At 43.1% G+C, this 17,161-nt stretch overlaps 1 protein-coding gene across 2 annotated transcripts in view; it reads right to left on the reverse strand.

Annotated features, from left to right (window-relative positions):
• Nucleotides 1-17,161, reverse strand: part of GRIA3 (glutamate ionotropic receptor AMPA type subunit 3) — a 108,751-nt gene that overhangs the window by 85,436 nt on the left and 6,154 nt on the right. For both annotated transcript variants that reach the window (XM_015826780.1, XM_015826779.1), the window contains exon 2: nucleotides 14,962-15,120. In XM_015826780.1, the coding sequence (XP_015682266.1) occupies nucleotides 14,962-15,120 (159 nt within the window). The remainder of the gene's footprint in view (nucleotides 1-14,961; nucleotides 15,121-17,161) is intronic.

Below are 17,161 nucleotides of genomic sequence, written 5' to 3' on the forward strand. Positions count from 1 at the left end.
CGGTGCTGGTCCATGGATTGGGGGTTGGGGACCCCTGAATTAGATGACTAATTCAAATTTGGTAATTTATGCAACGCATGGAATGAAAATGAACAGAAAAGAAAACCGCGCGTAGAGATTTCGATGTCCACAGCATCTGTTCATCCTAATTTGCATTCTTAGTGACATACAGTATGTCCCTCTGCCTGGACCAGCTGAAACACAACGAATCTACAAATATATTCTGTTACATGGGTTGTTTTTTTTAGTAAAATCTACTTGTACAGTAGAAAGCATTTTTGCAACAAATCTTATTCCCAGTACCGTTTGCAGAATTCTCAATAACCTCTGAAGTTCAGGCCACTGTGGGGAGTGGTCCTTTTGAGGTATCCACAACAAGGCACCTTGGTCCTGCTGGTGTCCACGAGGAATACCAATGAGTTTTGGAAGCCTGGAGAAGCAACAGCCACACTTGGAAACTCACTTCCAGGTCCTTCCATCTCTAGGAAGCAGCAGGGTTAGGGTTTAGAACAGGGATGTCCAACCTTGACCACTTTAAGACCTGTGGTCATCAATTCCCAGAATTCCTCAGCCAGCCATGCTGGCCAGGAAATTCTGGGAGTTAAAATCCACACACCTTAAAGTTGCCAAAGTTGGACACTCCTGGTTTAGAAGGAAATGGGGTGAGTGGTGATAAACGAAGAAGTGGGCAAGTTCCACAAAAACCTTCTCCAAACCCACATCAGGGACTTGTTTTGGAGAAAAAAATGTAAATTCCTTCCTATCAGTTCCTTCCTTCTTTTCTGATTTCAGTGCTTTCCCCTTTCAGGTCATTCTGCTGACAAGATTACAATCAAATGATTAGATTGGGCGAGCAAACCATATGGGACGTTTCCTTGTTTCCTAAGAGCATGATGCTCGAGTCACAGAAGTTATGAAAACTGAACATGAGGTCCATCTGCTACTTGCCGTAATTTTGGCCAGCGGAATAAAGTGGAACTAGAAGAAGAACGCCATTCCCAATTCGAGCAGAAACACCGAACTTTTATACTGACCTTTCTCTGCGTTTGTTAATCTGTACTGTCTTCCACCATTCTACTCTGACCAAGTACAGATGGTTCATTTAGGGACCGTCCAAAGTTACAACAGCACTGGGAAAATGTGACTTAGGATCATTTTTCACAGTTACGACCTTTGTGGCCTCCCCACGGTCACGTGATCAAAACTCTGCCACTTGGCAATGGGCTCATATTTATGACGGTCGCAGCTTCCTGGGGGGTCATGTGATCCTCCTTTGGCAAACTTCTGACGAGCAAAGTCAAGGGGGGAAGCCGGACTCACTTAACAACCGGGTTACTAACTTGCCAGCTGCAGTGATTCGCTTAACAACGATGGCAAGAAAAATGGTAAAATAGGGCAAAGCTCACTTAAGCCACGTCTCGCTTAACAACAGAAATGTGGGCCTCGATTGTGGCTCGTGAGTCGAGAACGACCTGTCGTTCGAATTCGCTTGAGGAACTCCCAGAATTCCTCGACCAGCGTGAGGGATTCTGGGAGTTGAAGTCCACAAGTTGCCAAGTTTGGAGACCTCTGGTTGAAATCGTTTATTTTATTTTGTGGGGAAAATGCACACAAGTGACTCTAACTGCAAAACTGGAGAACTTCCGTCTTGGAGCGTTCTGTGGATCTCGGCCCTTGTTTCCTAGAGGTGCTGTTTGATCCCCCTTCTCTCTTAGTATCTTTCTCAGGAGTTTTCCACAGAGAGCGACATGACGGTGTGTGTGTGTGTGGGGGGGAAAACATGGCTTGAAAAATCTGATTCAAGGGAAACAGATTGCAAGCGATAAAGACAGAGAAGTGACAGGCATTCCGCCATCTGCTCCGCATCTCCCCGGAGAATTCAAGATTAAGAGAGGAAGGTGAGTGAAGAAGCCTGGAAATTGATTCGCACGCAATTAGTTAAATGACAGCAGGAAGGATACGTGAACTTTTAAGAGCCCATTTCAACAAAACGGGACACAATTGCACCTTCCGCTTTCTCTGTCGGAAAGGGGGTCGCCTCCGTTGCTGAAAACGCTAAACCAGAGCAGGTTTTGGAGACAGACATCACTCCCCCTTAAAACTCAATTTAGTTCAGAACAGAGCTGGAAGGACCTTGGAGGTCTTCTAGTCCAACCCCCTGCTCAAGCAGGAGACCCTATACCATTTCAGACAAGTGGCTGTCCAGTCTCTTCTTAAAAACCTCCAGTGATGGAGCACCCACAACTTCTGGAGGCAAGCTGTTCCACTGGTTAATTGTCCACTGTTAGGAAATTTCTCCTTAATTCCAGTTTGCTTCCGTCCTTGATTAGTTTCCATCCATTTGTTTCTTGTCTTGCCTTCTGGTGCTTTGGAAAATACATTGACCCCCTCCTCCTTGTGGCAGCCCCTCAAATACTGCTATCATGCCACCCCTAGTTCTTCTGTCCTCTAGATTAGCCATATAGTATCCTGCAATTGTTCTTCATATGTTTTCATTTCCAGGCCTTTAATCATCTTAGTTGCTCTTCTCAGCACTTTCCCCAAAGTCTCAACAAAGTCTCTTTTTTGTAATGTGGTGACCAAAACTGGTGTGGTCTTACTAAGGTTTTATAAAGCTGTACTAATCACGTGATTTTAATTCTGTGCCTGAATCAAAGCTCTCTTTTAAAATGATTAAAACTCTCTTTTGAAACGATTAGCAGATATACATTTGCAGACAGGTTATATTAACAGATATTAGCAGATTTAAAATTCTCTTTTAAAATTATTAGCAGAGCATGAAAAAAAAACCAAGCAGAAAAATCTACTCTGGGCCCTTCTGATTTTTATTAGGTTTTCAGTGATCATGGATTCCAAGCAGTATGACCAACCGTTGGGGATGCTGGAAATTGAAATTCAACGCCTGGAGGACAGATTCTCTATCTCAATGCACAAGCTGGCAAATCTCCAAACCTTTCTGCTGTTCTCCTTTTAGCTTTTACTGCTAGAACATTTTTTCATGAGACAAGGCTAAAGAGATGGTTGTGGGAAAACATGGAAGAAGAGCAGACATTTAAAGACAAGCACCCTGGAGCCTTTGCCTCACAAGGAAAGTCTAAAACTGAAAGAGATGGGAGGTGGCAAACACAATCAAGATTCGTAAAAATACAAGTCATGAGAAACAATGAAGGTGGCAAAGGGCAACTGAAAAGGTACCGCCTCCTATTCATCTCTGCCATGGCTGGAGATAGTGGAAAACTACGATTTCACCTTTGTCAAATCCTCTAGGAAAAGAAGTGGCAAAAGCTGGGGTTGGAGTTAAAAGAGGGATCAGCGTAGAATCCCTACATAGCCACAAGCATATTAAATCCAAACCCTTTTGGATTCTGTTGACCCTTCCCTAACTCCCAGCAGGTGCCAACCGTTACTTGAGAAGATTCCTATGCATAGCCTGTTTAGCAATAAATAATATAATTGAGACTTCATGTGTGGATCTGATCTTTTGCACCTGACAGCCACTTTGAGTAGGCCAGGTGAAGAAACAGACACAGGAAATTCTACAATGCTACTTTATTGATATTCAGTACAATAAGAAGATTTGAAAGCCTCTGTTTCCTCTTCCTTCCCTCTTGTACCAAAGAATCAAGCCAAGCCAACACTGAGTTTCTTTCCCACCCTTTCCCGTTTTCCCAGGCTAAGTTCTTATTTCCTAATAGCTGCCACATATTTTCTTCAAAGTTATTCTTTGCACTCCTCTACTCTCTTTTACAAAGGTATTGGTGACTGCGTGCCTTCAACAAGACTAAATGGTCTCCCATCAGACTGGGTCAGAACTGTTCTGTGACTGCAACACGAGCAAAATAATTATGAAATTTAAACTTTATATGGACTAGAGCTAACCTCATCAGATTCAAAAGCCAGCATTCTCAACTGCAGCAGAGATATATAGTGAGAGAGGCAGTGGAGTTAAGTGGCAGCGACAGGATATGACAGTTCAATTAAAGTGAAGGCATGCAAAGTAAACACCAGCGACTTTTTCTTACAACAGTAATTGATGGCAACTGGCTTTGCGGTGTCACATTGATTGTGGGAAGGGATGAAAAGCTACTGTCTCTATTCAGGCCCAAATGATCAAACAAAGGTTTTGCTTTTTTTTTTTTTTAATTTAGTTCCATTTTGTTCTGGTGGTCTCTTTCTGAAGTCCATGTTGAAGGGTGGTGGCTACAAGTCCCGTTTCATAACACCAGAAATAAGGGCAAGCCAAGAATTAAAGAGACATAATGGGAGATATTATCATAATTGATAATGTCAGATTTGAGTTGCAGATAGGCTAAATAATAACAACAAAGCAAAAGAGCTGGAGAAAAAATCACAAAATACAAAGACCTGCAAATAGAAGTGGAACAACTGTGGCAAAAGAAAGCAAAGATAGTACCAATAGTAGTAGCCGCCTTGAGTGTAATCCCAAAACATCTGGAGTACCACTGACAAACTCACCATCAGTCAATTGCAAAAGGCAGCTCTATTCACAAGAGTTTACATCCAGCAATGATACGTTGAACACCATCAAACAACCACATCTGCCTGTCCCAGATTCTTGGGAAGGACTCAATAGATGGACAAAAATTCCAAATCCAGTTCAACCTCTGGGGGACTGTTTGATCATAGTAATAATATTATAATAACATGTTTTTTCTTAAATGTATTTGCTGCCAACAACCGGCTCACTATAGTGTATCGCACCAGCTCCTCCTTTGGAATGACATTTTGATATTTCTTCTTTTCTTCTTTCTTCCTTGGTGAGCATTTACATATCTACACACATAGCAAATGTGCTCTGTGAATAGACATGGGAGACCTCCTCAGCTGACTAATTAATTTCATGGGAATTTTCTTCAAGGGTGTCCTCCTTTGTGTTATGACCAAAATCTCACTGCTTGAAGTCACAGTTTAACACTATGCTTGATGTTTTTGAAGCATGAAAAGGGCCGACAATGTGCTGCTCTTCTGATATTCGAAAACCAGGCTGTTTTTCCCTACAATTGATTTTGTGGATTAATATCCAGTATCAGTGGCTTCTTTGGCTGCTGATAAAAAGCAAAACAAGAACACAAAAGAAAAACCGAGCCAAAGAAACACATTGTCATGGTCATTTGAAGCACTGCACCACTGAGTTGTGGTTGCGCAGTGGTTAAAATGCAGTAGTGCAGGCTACTTCTGCTGACTGCCACCTGCCAGCAGTTTGGCAGTTCAGTTCTTACCGGCTCAAGATTGATTCAGCTTTCCATCCTTCTGAGGTCAGCAAAATGAGGACCCAGATTGTTGGAGGCAAGATGCTGATTCTGTAAACTGCTTAGAGAGGTCTGTAAAGCACTGTGAAGTGATAGATAAGTCTAAGTGCTATTGCTAACTCTACCCACTGCCTGGAGTTTGATCCTGACTGGTTCAAGGTTGACTCAGCCTTCCATCCTTCTAGGGTCAGTAAAATGAGGACCCAGGTTGTTCGGGGGCAATATGCTGACTCTGTAAACCACTTAGAGAGGCCTGTAAAGCACTGTGAAGTGGTATATAAGTCTAAGTACTATTGCTATTGCTAATTCTGCCCACAGCCTGGAGTTTGATCCTGACCAGCTCAAGGTTTACTCAGCCTTCCATCCTTCTGAGGTCGGTAAAATGAGGACCCAGTTTGTTCGGGGGCAATATGCTGACTCTGTAAACCACTTAGAGAGAGCTGTAAAGCACTATGAAGTGGTAGATAAGTCTAAGTGCTATTGCTATCTAATTAAGTGCCTGTCTGTATTCAGAACCACTTGGACTCTCCAGAAGCACTTCTGCCATTCTCCCAATAGAGTGGACAACCTAACACTATATTAACAGAAGAGACTATCTGTAGCTCAAGGTTGAACTGTGGAATCCTTGGTGTTCTCTGAACTTGGTTGTTTATTTAAAGACATTTTATTACCAGACTGGATAAGATCTTCGGATACTTATGTAGTTGGGTAACGCAACATCTGCAAGAAAGCAACCAAGGGCTTTTCGGTGTAGAAAACCTTCTCCATCAATTTATTTTTCTCACCAGTTGTCCCTCAGTGTGAGGCAAGAGATTCCACTTTTAGCAGGTTTTTTTTTTTAAAGGAAAAGAGAAGTTTGTAATGTTATTGGATGTCTTCATTTCAAGGGGACCAAGGCGTATGTGCAAACTGCTTTTGACCATATCATGATCTCTCCAATAGTCTCCAGCTTTTCTTCAATTAAATTGCAAGGGAAGATTAAATGGAAGACATCCAGTCGTGGCGCTTTTTTCAAACTGGGAAAGGCTTTTTAGAGAAGGAAAGGTACATAATAAATGCAAGGGTGACTGCAGGATATGGTGAAAAGAAAAATCAAGATAGCAACCGCGAAGACACATGCAAAGCCCTACCTGTTTTTATGAATGCACACAAAATTGAATAGAGCTTTGATCCTACCCTTGCGGCTGCCATCTTGATTTTTTGGGACTATAGAGATGACAACCCGACAAGGAACAGCCTATTTCCTGTCAACCACAAAAGGTTCAAAAACACCATGGAAAGAAGTTGGAAAGAACTTCTTAAACATCTGGAGAACAAAGTAGAAAAATGGAAGATTCTCTTACGGGCAGAAAACTTTAGATATTGGCAAGACTGATACCGACAAAGTCTTTGAACAACTCATATGGACTCAAGGAAGGCTACTGCCCCAAATCAATTTGCTTCTGGGATTGTTAACCCTGCTTCTCCTCCCCTTTTGTTCCATGCGAAGCTGTCCACAAAAGAGACCTTGGAAAGTAGTAAACTGGCTAGTTCAGTGGTTCTCAACCTGTGGGTCGGGACCCCATTTGGGGTCGATCGACCATTTCACGGGGGTCGCCAAACAAGGCTGTCCGCCATTTTTTTGTCCGCCATTTTTTTTTGTCCGCCATTTTTCCCCCCTTTTCCGGCGGGTGCCTTACCTCCCTTGGGCTGGGCCAGCTGGCGGTCGGCCTGCTCTGTCTCTGCCGCTTGCCAGCTATGCCTCGGCCGGCGCAGGGGGCGGAACCACGCATGCGCGGCGCTCCCGGGCAGGGAAAGTCCTCGACTTACGACCGGTTGGGTAGTCCTCGACTTACGACCGGTTTGGTCCTCGACTTATGACCGGTTTAGTCCTCGACTTACGACCGGTTGGGGTCGCGGCATTAAAAAGCTTGAGAACCACTGGGCTAGTTTGAGCACTGCCATCCTTTTCCCAGGGGGAGCCAGAGGTACAGGAAGAAGCTGTTTGTCCACTGCCAGGAGGAAACATTCATGCTGCATCATCAAGTTAAGCGTTGGAGGAGATGGGACAAAGCCTGCCAAATAAATTGGTCCCTTCTGAGTCTTGGTTCACCGGTCTACCGTGCATGGTAGACCGTGTCACAGACTCCCTCCCACAGACCGGTACGCTCCCACAGAGCGGGCCTCCTCAGGGTGCCGTCGGCCAAGCAATGTCGGCTGGCGACCCCCAGGGGGAGGGCCTTCTCTGTGGGTGCCCCCACCCTCTGGAACGAGCTACCCCCCGAGATCCGGACGATTCCGGATCTCCTAGCTTTCCGCCGCGCCCTCAAGACATGGCTTTTTCAGCAAGCGGGACTGACCTAGGGTGAATTTTAAATAGGGATAATTTTTAATGATTTTAATAAGAGACACAGATACTAATATTTGGTTTTTAATTGGCTTTTATTGGGGAAATGTATTGTGTTGTTTTAATATGCTGTGAGCCGCCCTGAGTCCCGTGGGGAGAAGGGCGGCATATAAGTCTTAAATAAATAAATAAATAAAAATGGAATTCCTAGAACGCCATCTCCGTCGTGGCAGCTGCAGACTTTTTCCTACATCTGCCCTTCCTTAAATCTCTACCCTCTGCAAGATGGATTGTAAATCACCCTCAAGGAGAAGGAAAGAAGGAATGGACACCCCGAAAACCTCACCCAAACAAAGACAATGAGAACCTCTCACAGCAAACAAAGGCAAAAAAAAAATCCCAGGTACTTGTCCCCTTCTTTAAGAAAAACAATGGAGCTGTGGCAAAGAGAGCAGACTGGTCCAGGGGTGTTAAGAAATACGCACAGAAGCAGCAGGGCTAAAGACGGGTCCCAGAAAAAATCTACTCCAGGCAATACTGAAGACTGACATCCCCTGCCTTTTTTGCAAAGCACAGTTTTGGGGCTTGTGTATTTTACTAAAAAGGACGGTCCCATTGCAGGGTTTATCTTTAGCCTTCAAGCCAACCCTTTCTCAGAATCTTCTAAGAGGGGAATCAGCCACTCAAGCTTTGCACTCGCTTTTCTAAACATTCTCTGTAAATAGTACGTGATCTAACAGTCCATTTCTTGGCCTTAAAGGTGTACAACGGCTTTTCTTTTCTTTTCTTTTTTTTTGCAATGACAGTGCAGAAGTGGGGGGGGGAGAGAGAAATATGCGATCTGTTTGCTAATGAGCTGACACTGCAGTGGCTTCAGGAACATGGTAGAGTACACTACAGGCACAAACTAGAAAGAGGCAGCAGCGGCACGCGAGAACTTGAAAGCATCCATTCAAACCTTCACGGTATCCGAGGCTGACGGAGGAGTTAATTTAAATCCGGGGGGGGGAAGGAGGAGAGGAATTAGACAGAGACCCACCCGTGATAAAGTTGGGCATTGACGCTGCCCTGTTGCACCATATTCCAGCAAAAGATGTCTTACTCCGTGCGTGAGCCAAAAAACCCCGCAACGTCTCAGCAGCATCCACCTGCTGGCTCAGCCTTTGATTACACAGCTTGGACTTATAAAGCAAGTTAGTTCCTGCGTTCACTAGTGGTTTTTCTTTCCCTTCCTTAAGGGCCACAAAAAGCTTAAGCCTGCAAAGATCGCTAACATCTAAATCACCTATAAATGGGGGGAAACCCAACCAGGGGTCTTTTTTTTTTTTAAGCATTTCTGCTTGTCCATCACGTCTCCCAAAATAGGAAAAAACATCAACGCAAGCATGAACAGCTGACATAAGATGGACCATCACAGAGAGGGAACTGGATGAAGAAAAGAAAGTGGTTTGACCAAATGGCGTTGGGGAGTCTTTGTTTTTTCCAGCCTCCAAAATTTCCCTTCTCTGCTTTTTTCAAAATAGTTGGGTCCTACTTCAGAAGTGCCCCAAGTTACAACACACTAGACACCATAAACTCAGAGGGAACAAGGACCAGTTCACACAGGATGCTAAGCCAAAGTTTGTTGACTAAACCACAGCCATCTGTTCCATAAGGCATGGTTGACAAAAGCTGGATTTGCATCATGGCAGCTAAACCCACATCATTACTTGACCTGAAATCATGGGTGAGTTCAATCTTAGAAAACATTCTTAAAATAAAATTTAATTTTTTTTAGCTCTACCATCTTCAAACAAACAGCTCCTTCATTTTTTGTCATCCCAGTTCTGGAATTGATATGTGTCTCTTTCATCTCTATTTGAATCACCCTCATTTGTTTATTGGACAAAGGTATAGGGATGCCCATCAACTGAAGGGAATTCTGGGTGGCCGACAAGAATGAAAGCACAATACAGTTATCAACTAAACAAAAATTAAAACTAGAAAGGCATCACTGAAGCCCCAATAAAACTCAACCACCCAGTACCAGCAACATGCACCTTTCCATGCTCAAGGATGGCCCCATAGATCAACCACCCAGTACCAGCAACATGCACCTTTCCATGCTCAAGGATGGCCCCATTGTTAGGTCAACTGATATATGCTGATTCATGAGAAGTACTGGCAGAAAAACATTAAATTCTCCCTTAGATTCCATAGAAGTTGTTTGCTATGCCACTGTCAGAGTAGAAGTAAGATTCAACTGTAAGATCTACTGGGTTTTTGTACTTGGGATGGGGCTGGTCCACCTGATTCTCCTCTGCCTCAAGCAGCCAATTTATCAGACAGTCCATGATGATAAAACTTGGGTTCATTTTATACATCTTTTGTAGTTCACCCATTTCCCATCTCATGGTCATGATGGGTAAAATACTGAGATGGACCAAGAAGAGATTCTTGGCCACCTATCCTAGACATACAAACCCTAGAATTCCCTAAGAAGATTTAAGGACAGCATGTATCTACGTCAACTTTCAGCTGTTGTTAAATCACCTATTGCTTGCAAAGCACAAGCATATTGGACAACAATCCTTGAGGAAGGATGAGAAGTCAGATGACTATAAGAAGAAAAGCATCTGCAAAGAGCCAGTTTGGTCTAGGTCAGGGGTCTACAACCTTGACAACTGTAAGACTTGTGGACTTCATCTCTCTGAATTCCTCAGCTGAGGAATTCTGGGAGCTGAAGTCCACAAGTTTTAAAGTTGTCAAGGTTGCAGACCCCTGATCTAGTGGTTAAGGCTGGAAAGCAAAAGACTGAGTCCAAGTCCCACCTTATCTATGAAAGCCGGCTGGGTGACTTTAGACTTATCACCAGGAGACAGTGAGTTCTAGTTCCTCCTTAGGCATGGAAGCCAGTTGGGTAACTTTGGGCCAATCACCAGGAGATGCCACCTTAGGCATGAAAGCTAGCTGGGTGTTTCTGGGCCAATTAGCCAGGACAAGTGATTTTTGTTCTACCTTAGGTAAGAAAAACAGTTGTGTGACTGTGGGCCCATCACCAGGAGCTGTGACTTCTAGTCCTGCCTTAGGCATGAAAGCCAGATGGGTGATCTTGGGCCAGTTCCTGTCTCTTAGCCAAACTCACCTCAAGAGTTGTTGTGGTGGGGAAAATAGGAAGAAGGTTTTCGCCACCTTTAGTTATTTGTAAAAAATAATACAGGCAGGATAGATACAAATAAATAAATAAAATCATAAGTCAAATTAACCCATCAAGAATGGCAACCATTAGCTCATTTGCAGAAAGATAGGGAGTCACCCTTGGCATATGACTATAAATATCTTCAGATGTTTTTTAAAAAAAATTACTTTCAGGTTTGGCACAAATAGCCTCCGTTTGGTTTATTTATTTGTAGCTGCAAAATCTTTAAATATTCCCTATCCAAGCCCACGAATAACGTTTCCACCATCACCCACCATTTATAATGTGTCATCAGGCGAGCTTCTTTATCCCTAGAAGGGTCACCTTTCCCAGCCTTTCCTCAATGCACTTGGCCAACAAATGCTGCTGTGCATCAGGTAGGATGGAAAAGGACTGGAACAGGGACAGGTTGCGGCTGTTTTCCACTTGCTCGCAAAAAGTTAGAACTGGCCTGCTTTAAATCAATTCATCTGACAAGGAGCTATTGCCAAACGGATAGAAATGTCATCTCCCTCCCAAAGAATTAGGGCATTCTCTGCCATACAAGGCTGACTAATGTGAGCATGAAAAACAGATGGCAGTTCTAACAATCACATTGATCTATGAGGAGTTGCCTAGTCAAAGACATTGGACCTACAAATACTAGGAACATTTAAATGAAACAATAGGGCCACTAGGTTTATGCCTTGCAGCTAAGCCTTCTTGAAAAAAATTCATCTGGCCCCAGCCTGAAAAATAGGAGAACAGGAGAAACATCTCTAGGATCACATCCAGCAGAAGTCTTCCACAAAATAGTAGTGGCCTTCTAGGGTTGGAAGAGACCTTGGAAGTCTTCTAGTCCAACTACCCTGTTGAAGCAGAGACAAGTGGTCGTCCAATCTCTTCTCAAAAACCTCCTGTGATGGAACACCCACAACTTCTGGAGACAAGTCATTCCACCAATTAATTGTTCTGAACTTTATCAGGAAATTTCTCCTTATTTTTAGGTTGCGTCTCTCCTTGATTAGTGTCCCTAACTCTCATCAGGACACCAAGATTCGTAATTGATGATGATGTATTCCACATTTGTCAGACACCGGTTCCTTAATAATAACAGTGGAGTAATAATTAACAAGAGATGCCCATTTTAATACATCACCATGATTAAACACTAAATTAAAGGTTGGCGATTACTGCTGTTTCCAGAACCCTGGATGATCAGCAAATTATAATCATCTATGGATTCCTCAGATTAAGAAAACGAGGCTGTGGAGATTATTCAGATGGAGATTATCCTAGTAGAACATGTAAGGGAAGCCATATCCTACTGTTAGAAATGAGACAGAATGTTGTATTTTAACATGAACAAACATAAATTGCATTTGCCACTCCTCAAATCAAACAATATTTATGCTGCTGTCTTCAAATTGGGTGAAAGAAAAGTTGAGTTTCAAATACATATTAAATTCAGACAGACTGCACCTCAAAGAGGGTGACACTAAGTCCTTAAACGATAAGGATAAGGTGCAGTTTAAGAAAAACTGCCCCCCAAATGTCTGTGATGCACATAAAGAAGATATGAGAAATAAAACCTGAAAACTGATGCAAGTTCTAAAGCTAAATAAGAATTTACAGCAGGAGTCCTCAACCTTGGCAAGTTTAAGACTTGTGGACTTCAACTCCCAGAGTTGAAGTCCACAAGTCTTAAAGTTGCCAAGGTTGAGGACCCCTGATTTACAGTGAATTCCCAGCAATATTTTAGGGAAAGACAGGAGCACAGCCCAAATATCCTTCCTTGTCTTCTTTCTTAAGCATCCTAGATCCAGAATCCACAGCCAGATGGATGCATGAGCCTCCACCGATGGAGGAGAAGGTCTACTATGGCCTTCAAAGGTTTCCAGATGTGGCCATTGCACATCAGCCCAACACAAATAAATGAATGACCAACCCCAGTCTGCATATTCAGCTGAATAAAATAATAAGACCAAGATATGCAAACAACATCATCAATACATTTCTAAATTCAAACCCACTAGCTACGCTCACACAACTCACTTAAGCCTAGGGATAGAATTAACCCACAATCCACTGAACCACAAATAAATCAGGCAGGCTAGGTTCACACAACATGTTCACCCTTTCCATAATTCCTCATCACTCTGTTAAATCACTCTCTGGTCTGGTTAAATGTGCTGGGGCTTTAGATCTAAGGAAACTGACACAGATTGTAGGCTAAGCAAGGTTCAAGATCCAATTTCGTGTATCTGTGTGGTTGTTGTTTTTTTTACTTGGGTAGAAAAGGGATGCAGTAAGGAAGGCAGGTCATGTAGCACTAGTGAGTATATAATTATAATACAGTGCAATTTCAGATTGATTGATGCTGTATAAATATCGCTCCATTTCAGACTGAGTAGCAGCTGAAGCATCAAAGTACTGCTTTCCAGGATTGGGATTAGATGGCGAGGAACTAATTTAGAATATCAAGGAAAGACTAACAAATTGTTATTGATTGTTGTTGTGTTTCCACTGCCATAGAAGACAGAATGCATGGGATCCTTGTTTCAAGTGGGTCAAAATAACCTGGCTAGTTTCAAGAACTGTGATTCTCAATTTGGAGAGAGCTTAACAAAATATGTTTTGACTCAGACAGATCATTCAGAAAAGTGGCTGATGGGTTAGGGGGTTCAGAATCTTCTGGAAGGCCCTCTGGAAGTGTATATGAAGGAGGTATAAATTATAGGAAGTTTTATTCGTTATGTTCAGTGATGTTTATTCCCAAGCAACTCTGAAGGATACTAATCCACATGCATTTGGAAAGACCGGTTGACTGCATGCTTCAGTTTGATCCTATATCATTCCAGACAAATGGCTGTCCAATCTCTTCTGAAAAGCCTCCAGTGATGGAGCACCCATGATTTCTGGTGGCAAGCTGTTCCATTGGTTGATTGTCCTCACTGTCAGGAAGTTTCTCCTTAATTCCAAGTTGCTTCTCTCCTTGATTAGTTTCCATCCGTTGCTTCTTTCCCTGCCTTCAGGTGCTTTGGAGAATAGGTGACCCCCCCCACCTCTTCTTTGTGGCAGCCCCTCAAATATTGGAACCCTGCTATCATGTCACCCTTAGTCCTTCTTTTCACTAGACTAGCCATACCCAATTCCTGCAACCATTTCTTCATATGTTTTATCCTCCAGCCTCCTAATCATCCTTGTTGCTCTTTTCTGCACTCTTTCCATAGTAAACTGACTTCATTTACTGCTTATCCATTATCTCTCATTCTCAAGTTGATTGGGCCCCTAACTAAGAGACCCATTTGGCCCTAAGATACAAGCCATATCTGTATCAATATTCCTGCTCCCAAATCAAAACATCTCCTAACATTAAGACGGGACATTCCTGATTGGTATTGAAGTACCAGCTGCAGAATATCAAAGGTCAATGCATTTGTTTTTGTTAACCCTACTCTATCCCTTCTTTTTTTAATTGCTCAGAAAGAAAGCGGAACAGGAGACATCAAAACAAAGAAGAAAAAAAAACTGTGTGTGCATCTGTGGTGCTAATTTTTTTCCTTTCTTTCCAGCCCATCAAGCTTTCTACACCATTTCTCTCCTGGCCCTCCAATTCCTAGGTGACATCTCTCCATTTCTACTGCCTTCTCACTGTTTCTCTCTCTCACACACACAAAAACACATGTACACACAGAGAGACACACACATTCTCTGCAAGGAGAAAAGCTATTTTAAGGCAGAAAAGGGCCAAAAAAAAATATCCATTCTCCCGTTATCATTCCAAGGTCACGTTAAACAACAGCCACTACGCTAGTTTCCCCAACCATATTATTTGTCAAATAATGCCCCCTATCACCGCTGCACATCAATTTATATAAACCTCAACAATGAACTTATGTGTCTTTTTTTTTTTCCCCTCTCTCTTTTTTGCCTCGGTCTTTCAAAGGCTTCAGAGGAAGGAAGAGAAAGCAGTTCATATTTGGCCTGTAAGAATCAACCCATCTTGTGGTATGCAGAAAGCCCTGCACAATAAATTAAAACTTCTCCTTATGCTTGGCTGCTGTGACACACAGTCTGTAGTTTCTCATACCGCAGCTCTGGATGTCGGGGCAGAAAGAAGGGGAGACCAGATGGAAGAAGAGAAGAAAGGTTTGAAAACCAAGCAGGGGACATGGGGTTGTAAGAAAATCCAGCCAGCTACTTACATGCGTTGGTCACCGAAAAACTGTTAGAAGAATCCAGGTGATCCACATGGTAGTTCAAATGGAACGGCTTTTCTGTGAAATTTTGGTTCGTGTTGTACAACTGCACAGCAAATCGGAACGCGCTGTGCTCCTGGACAGTGTTTCTCATGAAAAGTCCTCCTAGAATGGAGAAGATACAGGATATTTAAAAAAAACAAAAAAAAAACCCATGGAGGATTGGGAGAAAACAGAAGGATCGTCTGGTTTAAAATGCCTTGAGAAGGCATTTAGGATTAGCCAAGACCACATTTCATGTCAAAAATCAACAGGCTACATAAATCTGTGTTCACATTTTCAATGCAGGAATGTTGTTCTCTCTCTCTCTCTCTCTCTCTCTCTCNAGAGAGAGAGAGAGAGAGAGAGAGAGAGAGAGAGAGAGAGAGAGAGAGAGAGAGAGAAGCTTTTCGAATCCTGCTGGGCTGTAATTCTCAGCCATGCTAATTTGGAACTCAGCCCCGTTGAAAAAGCAAAGGGGTTTCAAAGGCGAGACAAATCAGACTGAGCAGCAAATCTGTACAGTACATGGGGAATTCTACCTAGGTTTACTCTCAACCAGGTCCCTCTGTGTAGTGAGTTCTTCTGAGGCACAGAGAAGGGGAGGGGGCTTCTAATCCTGCAAGGCCCCTTTCAAGCAAGAAGGTCGAAACCCCCAGGAGACATCCTACTTACAGCATCAGCCCAAGCAAGTTGGGCAGGACTTCCCCCCCCAATCCAAAACGCAGCCCGATCTGAGCATTGTTATATGTGGTGGTCCATAGGATTTATTTCCCGGGTCAATTTCCACAGAGGTCTGTGTTGGAAAATGGATGGAAAATGGAACTGGGGAAGAGATGTACTTCAAAGCAGGAAAGCTCAGGGCAGAATTTGCTTCTCTCCATCCCTGCGATCAGAAATAAATCCTGCTGCATTCAGAGAGGCATCCTACAGGCTAAATGGCTAGAAGAACCACAGCCTAACCATGCTCAGTCAGAGCCAAAGCTATTCCATCCCAAACCTGGGCAGCTATTCAAAGACCAGAATGGACTTATTAGGGGGGGAATGATTAAAACCATGTGCTGAACCCCCAGATCTGAGAAACCCTAACTCTCTGATCTCCAGGGATCACCAGATTTAAATGTGCAATTACATGGCTCCCTCCCCTGCCTTCCAAAGCAGCCTAAATAAGACAGAGGTAAAAGGTCCCTAAGCAAAGTTTCAACTAGCTCTGAAACAGAATGGTAGATTCAGCTGCCTTTGGGACAGAGAAGAAATAATAGAATAGAATAGAATAGAATAGAATAGAATAGAATAGAATAGAATGGAATGGAATGGAATGGAATGGAATATAGACTAGAATATAGACTAGAATATAGACTAGACTAGACTAGAGTAGAGTAGAGTAGAATGGGATGGAATATAGACTAGAATATAGACTAGAATATAGACTAGACTAGAATGGAATGGAATGGAATATAGACTAGAATATAGACTAGAATATAGACTAGAATATAGACTAGACTAGACTAGAGTAGAGTAGAGTAGAATGGGATGGAATATAGACTAGAATATAGACTAGACTAGACTAGACTAGACTAGACTAGACTAGACTAGACTAGACTAGAATAGAATAGAATAGAATAGAATAGAATAGAATAGAATAGAAGCTGGAAGGGACCTTGGAGGTCTTCTAGCCCAACCCCTGTTTCAAGCAGGAGACCTTAGTGCATCACAGACCAATGGCTGTCCAATCTTTTCTGGAAGACCTCCAGTGATGGAGCACCCACAACTCCAGGAGACAAGCTGTTCCATTGGTTAATTATTCTCACCGGCAGGAAATTTCTCCTTAGTTCTAGATTGGATTTCTCTTTATAGGAGTTTCCACCCATTCCTTCTTGTCCTGTCCTCTGACGCTTTGGAGAATACATCAGTTCCCCCTCTTCTCTGTGACAGCCCCTCAAGTACTGGGAAGACAGCTGTCATGTCACCCCCCTAGCCCTTCTCTTTGTTAGACTAGACATACCAGTAGGATTTAGCCACCAGATCCCTGATCATGTTCGGGTTGGTGGGGTGGAATGGAACCCCTGAAAAATAAGGGTCCGCTTTTCTAGTTCCTTATTCAGCCCACCCAACCAAACTCTTTTTCCGTGCAGCAGCAGCAGCAAAATAAGGCTGCCCCCCCCCC

Source organism: Protobothrops mucrosquamatus, unplaced genomic scaffold, assembly GCF_001527695.2.
Source record: "Protobothrops mucrosquamatus isolate PMUCROS unplaced genomic scaffold, P.Mucros_1.0 scaffold3296, whole genome shotgun sequence".
NCBI lineage: Eukaryota > Metazoa > Chordata > Lepidosauria > Squamata > Viperidae > Protobothrops > Protobothrops mucrosquamatus.